The sequence below is a fragment of the Coenobita brevimanus genome, chromosome 105, assembly GCF_032717465.1.
Source record: "Coenobita brevimanus isolate Jiangsu-jjx chromosome 105, ASM3271746v2, whole genome shotgun sequence".
Lineage (NCBI taxonomy): Eukaryota > Metazoa > Arthropoda > Malacostraca > Decapoda > Coenobitidae > Coenobita > Coenobita brevimanus.
The window spans coordinates 25886586-25893444 of record NC_137058.1 but is presented as its reverse complement, the minus strand read 5'-3'; the positions used below and the strand labels follow the sequence as shown (position 1 = coordinate 25893444).

The 6859-nt window shown below is 44.1% G+C and overlaps 1 protein-coding gene across 1 annotated transcript in view; it reads right to left on the bottom strand.

The window, feature by feature from the left end:
- Positions 1-1977: 1977 nt before the first annotated feature.
- Positions 1978-6859, bottom strand: part of LOC145416276 (zwei Ig domain protein zig-8-like) — a 6846-nt gene continuing 1964 nt past the window's right edge. Inside the window, exons 2-5 of the mRNA XM_080285273.1 lie at positions 5647-5857; positions 3207-3334; positions 2873-3041; positions 1978-2093 (exon numbers count right to left, since the gene is read on the bottom strand). Coding sequence (XP_080141399.1) covers positions 1978-2093; positions 2873-3041; positions 3207-3334; positions 5647-5857 — 624 coding nt within the window. The remainder of the gene's footprint in view (positions 2094-2872; positions 3042-3206; positions 3335-5646; positions 5858-6859) is intronic.

Here is a 6859-nt window from a genome sequence, read left to right as displayed (position 1 = left end):
AAGGTGTTATGTAGGTGTTAAAGGTGTTAGGTAGGTGCTAAAGGTGTTATGTAGGTGCTAAAGGTGTTACGTGTTATGCGTGTGCTAAAAAAAGCCAAGAAATAGCAAGCATAAAGGAGAAATGACGCTTTTGGCTGGAGGTGTTGAGGTGTTGTGTTTGGTGTTATTCCCGGTGTTATGTGCTGGTTTATTTGTACCAAGGCTCGTATTCCCTAACACCTCTTCCTTACCGATTTATTCTACGACACGGCTGGCTAATATCGTTTTATATATATACCCAGAGTGTGGCGATATAGGAATGATTTAAGTAAACACGACAGAGGAGGGTAGGGTGTAATGAGCAAAATAAATCGCTAAGGAAGAGGTGTTAGGGAGCTTCTTCCGAGAATACATGGATTTGGGCGTCTTTGGGTTTTCTTGGGTAATTGTCTTCATCTCTTCATTACCGACGACATTTCAAACTTCGAGAATAAACAGCATAGGCGATTTTGTTTGACTCGATAAATTTTTCCATATTAATTCGCCAGCCAGTTGTTGTGAAGGCTAACGTGAATCCCGTGGACTGCAGGCTGAAGTTATGCTCCCTCGGCAGGCCCCCAGCCTTCTTTCGGGGGATAGGGAGGACGATGAGGGATGTTTGTTTAGCGCTAGGCTCTGTGATAACACACACACACACACACACACACACACACACAACACACACACACACACACACACACACACACACACACACACAGTATTAGCAGCAGTAGCAATAGCAATAGCGTTGGTAGTAGTAAAGTGGTGATGATGGTAGTAATGGTAGTAGCAGTTGTAGTAGTAGCAGTAGTAGTAGTAGCTCTAGGTTAATCTGAAACGCTAACCCAGTGGACTGCAGGCTTAAGTTAATATCCTGCAATTCACCATCTTCCTTTCGGGGCATTGGGAAGAAGCCGAGGGACGTTTGTATAACCAGGCAGTCGGGCGACCAGGTTATATCAGTGCCACCACGTGAAGGCGCCCCTCTCCATCACCACTAATATAGAAAACGAGGTAAGTAAATCCACCCTCTGACAATAACATCTTTATTACTGTCTCTTATTACAAAAATATATCACATCTTCACTCAATAAAGTCAATATACGTAAGAAGAACGCTGGAGACTAGATTTCCTCAGTCACACCTCTCTATGTACACAATTCATATATATCATAGTCACACCTCGCTACAAAGATCTATGGGTAACTTCAATATCTACAAAAAAACGAGAGTTAGAAAGAAAAAACAAAGAAACGCTCCTTATTACTACTGTTTTTTATTTTATTTTTCATTTGTTTCTATATATCAACAGGGAATATGATCATCTATATTCTGAATCCATCAAATATTCTCCTCCTCGCCCTCCTTCGTGTTAAAATCCATATGAAGAGGATAAGTGATGTTTGTGTTATTTAGAGAGGGTGGAGAGGGATATGAGAGGGGAGGGTGTGAGCTGGGGAGAGGGTAGCCTGCTTGCGGAGGGCTGGGTGACGTGGAGGCGATTTGTTTGTGGTCACCCCTTTTTGATATTAAGGTGTCTGGTTATAGACAGGTAGGCAGATAGATAGATAGATAGGTAGGTTGATAAGTAGGTAGGTAGGTAGGTAGAGAGAGAGAGAGAGAGAGAGAGAGAGAGAGAATAATTACCTGGAGAATTAACTGTCTTGGACCTGTATTATTGTTAATTAAGGAAGCTCCCTAATACCTTTTCCTTAGCGATTTATTTTCTATGTTTTTTTACTGTTTTTTCGTATATTGAAGGAAACACACACACACACACACACAAGGACTATTAACGAGCAGTAGGCAAAAAAGAAAACAATAAATCGGTTAGAAAAAGGTGTCAGGGAGCTTCCTTAACTGACGAGAAGACGGGCCTTGAAGTGAGTGTAAGGCTGAGTCGTCCTTGAAATCTCCCCCACTCGTCCTTGAAATCTACCTCTCTCCCTCCAGGTCTCTTCACCACTCGACGAAGGAGTAGAAGGCGAAGAGGGGTAGACCGAGAATGAGTGTGAGTGAGTGTCCACGCACGCACACGCAACTGGCCGTGGTCTGGATTGCTTGGTGGTGTTCCCCTGCACGCAAAATAAACGCAAGCAGAGTTAGTGCACGCAGTTTATGAAGGTAAAGTGCTCTCTCTCTCTCTCTCTCCATCCATCCAACCACCCACCTATCCATCCATTCACCCACCTACCTATCTATCTATCTATCCATCCATCTATCTACCAATCTATCTATCTATCTATCTATGTCATTCTAGCTATTTGTCTATCCATCCATCCACTTATCTATCTATCTATCCATCTATCTATCCCCCCACTCACCATCTAACACACGCACGTTGGTCATCACTGTTTCTGTCTATCCATCTATCAGTCAACCTATCTATCTATCTATCTATCCATCCATCCATCCATCTATCTATCTATCTATCTATCTATCTATCTATCTATCTATCCATCCATCCATCCATCCATCTATCTATCTATCTATCTATCTATCTATCCATCCATCCACCTATCTATCTATCTGTCTATCTATCTGTCTGTCTGTCTATCTACCTATCTATCTATCCATCCATCCATTTACCTACCTTGCTACCGATGCATTGTCTAACCATTCATCCATCCATCTACCTACCTTGCTACCTATCCATCTATCTGTCCAACCATCCATCCATCTATCCACCTATCTATCCATCTATCTATCGCCCCACTCACCCTCCAACACATGCACGTTGGTCATCACTGTTTCTCTCCATTCATCAACCTACCTATCTATCCATCCACCTGTCTATCTATCTATCCATCCATCTACCCACCTATCCATCCATCTATCTATCGCCCCCACTTACCCTCCAGCACATGTAGGTTAGTCCTCGCTGGCTCCATTCCCTCAGGCTGACAGGTAAAGATCCCACTGTCAGAAGCCCTAGCATTTTGTAGTAACAGGAAGCTGGTAGTGGTTTCTCCCCTCTCCTCCACTACACTTACACCCCCACGTCCAGAGGTGTAGCTGATGCTCTGTGGGTGTAGGAGGAAGGGGCTGGTTACTCGGTCTACGCCTCCTTCACTGTCTCATATTTAATCATAGTTATTCCGTCTCTGTCTATGGCTGCCTGTTTTTTACCTGTCTCCGTCTGTCTGTCTGTCTGTCTGTCTGTCTCTCTCTCTCTCTCTCTCTCTCACCTGATTGCCGTGGTACCAGGTGATGGCCTCAGGTGGGTAGGGGGCGTGATGAACGACGCAGGTTAAATTGATCATACTGGCTTTGTTTACGTAGATGTCCGGCGATCCCAGCACCTCCACCCATGGTTCTGGAAGAGAGAGAGAGAGAGAGAGAGTATTAAATAAAGATAATTAAACAGACAGAACTGCTTACCGGAATGCAAACACGTCAAAGCAGTGCCTAAATATTTAAAGATAATTGTTTCCCTTATACTAAAAAAAAAAAAAGGAAAAAAAATAGACAGTAAATACCTAAAAAACAGTAGCCTAAAATAACTCCTGGTTTTAAGGTGGTAGAGGTTCGCTGGGAGTAGAGTTGTGGTTTATACAGTAAGGTTTAAATCACACAGGTGGCTGGGGGTTTAAATCACACAGGTGGTCAGGGGTTTAAATCACACAGGTGGCTGGGGGTTTAAATCACACAGGTGGCCAGGGTTTTAAAGCACACAGGTGGCTGGGGGTTTAAATTACACAGGTGGCCAGGGGTTTAAAGCACACAGGTGGCCGGGGGTTTAAATCACACAGGTGGCCAGGGGTTTAAAGCACACAGGTGGCTGGGGGTTTAAATTACACAGGTGGCCAGGGGTTTAAAGCACACAGGTGGCTGGGGGTTTAAATCACACAGGTGGCCAGGGGTTTAAAGCACACAGGTGGCTGGGGGTTTAAATTACACAGGTGGCCAGGGGTTTAAAGCACACAGGTGGCCGGGGGTTTTAATTAATTTCTAAGCCTCGTAGGTCTTGTACATGACCAGACCCATCAACTGCAGGCAAGCAATCACCCCTTTAGACCCGTCCCGTGAAATAGCAAATAACAAGCCCAATCTCCCGCCTCAGCCTCTCTCATCGCACCGGGGGGTTTTGTAAGCTCCCTAACACCTCTTCCTTACTGATTTATTTCTGATTCTGCCCCGTTACTTTATTCTTGTGTGTTATTCGTGCAATCTATGTCGATGTTGAAAAGCTATACGAAGCAAACTAAAGGATGTTAATGGGTAGTTTGCAAAATAAATCGCTAAGGAAGAGGTGTTAGGGAGTCACCTTTCAGACGAGAATATGGATCTAGGTCTTGCATTCTCGTCAGTCAAGCTCCTTAACACCTCTTCCTTAGCGATTTATTCTTGGATATGGCTCGTTAATATCCTCCTGCACGTTATGTAGGGATCGTATTTTTTTTTCACTTAAGAAAGTTCCCTGACACCTCTTCCTTAGCGACTTATTCTTGGATATGAGTGGTTAATTTCCTCTTGCACGTTGTGGGTGTCAAGTGAGGCGATATTAGAAGGTTTTACAAGACACGGAGGAAGACGATTAAAATGAAGACACACACACACACACACACACACACACACACACACACACACACAAAACAGGAACTCGAAGGAAGATAGTGTTTTATGAGATGAAGGGATGGAGAGGTACATGAGAGAGGGGTGTGTGAGCTGGAGGGGAAGGGCAAAGTAATGGCAGGGGACAGGGCGACATGGAGGCGATTTGTTTGTGGCCACTCCTTACGGGATTGAGGCGTCTGGCTATAGATAGATAGATAATAAGACAGGAATAGATACAAGAAATGTAACCCCATCATCCCTAGTCACAACTATAACGATGATATTGAAGATTTTAATGGAGTTTGTGTTAATTTGAAGGTTGTATCTGTATATAAAGAAGTGCGTCATTAAAGATATATTCAATGTAAATTATTGATGGTGATGAAAGGAGGTGATGATGATGATGGTGAGTGGAGCGGTGGATGATGATGATGGTGATGATGACGATGAATGGAGGTGTGGATGATGATGATGATGATGAAGATGAGTGAAGGGGTGGATGATGATGATGATGATGATGATGCTGAATGGCGCTGTGGGTAATGATGATGATGAAGAGGAGGATGAATGAAGGAGTGGATGATGATGATGATGATAATAATGATGATGATGATGACGATAATGATGAATGGCGCTTTGGATAATGATGATGATGAATGGAGGTGTGGATGATGATAATGAAGAGGAGGATGAATGAAGGAGTGGATGATGATGATGATGATGATGATGATGATGATGATGAATGGCGGTGTGAATAATTGTGATGGTGAATGGAGGTGTGGATAATAATAATGATGATGATGATGTTGATGATGATAATGATGAAGATGATGAGGAAAGGAGGTTTGGATGATGATGATGATGATGATGACGATAACGATGATGACGATGATGATAAACACATCTAAATCAGTCTATCTTACCTTTAACCGAGGAAGAAGTTGAAAATATTAACAGTGACGATAATAACAAAATAAAACAATGAAGGATAATGTTAAAGATATTATTACTGACGATGATAAGAGATAAATACAGCAACTACAACTACAACTACAACACCGTCCCCCTCACCTACAACTCTGAGGAAGATGTTGAAGGTTCTGAGGGGCTTGGTGTTAATCTGGCACTCGTAGTTTCCTTGATCCCTGAGCTGCACCGACTTAATCCGCAGCGTCCATTCTGAGCTGGCCTCCTGATGTAGTGCCTCGAACCGCAGGTCAGTAGTGTAGGTGTACCGGCCCACCGTCAGGATGCGAAGGTCACGCCCCCTCAACCATGTGACCTGGTTTGGGGGAGATTAGGTTAGGTTAGGTCAGGTCAGGTGAGGTAATGGGTTAGGTATGCGAAGGTCACGTCCCCTCAACCATGTGACCTGGTTTAGGGTAGCTTAGGTTAGGTTAGGTCAGGTGAGGTGAGGTAATGGGTTAGGTATGCGAAGGTCACGCCCCCTCAGCCGTGTGACCTGGTTTGGGGGAGTTCAGGTTAGGTTAGGTCTGGTGAGGTGAGGTGAGGTGAGGTTGGGTTAGGTCGGGTGACGTGAGGTGAGGTAATGGGTTAGGCATGCGAAGGTCACGCCCCCTCAGCCATGTGACCTGGTTTGGGGGAGTTCAGGTTAGGTTAGGTCAGGTGATGTGAGGTTAGGTTAGGTTAGGTCAGGTCGTTGGCGGTGATGTGTACCGCCCCACCACCAGGGTTCAAAGGTCACGAGCTCTTAGCCATGTGACCTGGTTTGGGGTACAACAGGTTAGGTTAGGTCAGGTGAGGTGAGGTTAAGTTAGGTTAGGTTATATCAGGTCGTTGGTGGTGTATGTTTATTATCCCACTGTCAGGGTTCAAAGGTCACGAGCTCTTAGCCATGTGACCTGGGTTGGGGGGATTTAGACTGGCTTAGGTCATGTTAGGATGGTTTAATTACGTCAGGTCAATCTAGGTCAACTTTTCTCAGTTGTATATTCTCGTCAGGTAAGGAGGGTCCCTAGCACCTCCTCCTTAGCGATTTATTTTTGGGTATGGCTGGTTAATATCCTTTTGTACGTTATTTATGCAGAGTATGGCGATGTTTGAAGGATTTAGTTAACACAGAATAGAACAATAAGGGGTAATAAGAAAATAAATCACTTAGGAAAAGGTGTTGGGAAGCTTTCTTAACCAACGGGATTACGGGCCTAGTGTGTCCTTAAAGTAGTACCATGAAGAAAGTGAAAAATAAATCGCCAGACTGAAGGTGTTAGGAAAATCGGGAGGAAAAAGTAAGAGAGAGAGAGAGAGAGAGAGAGAGACAGAC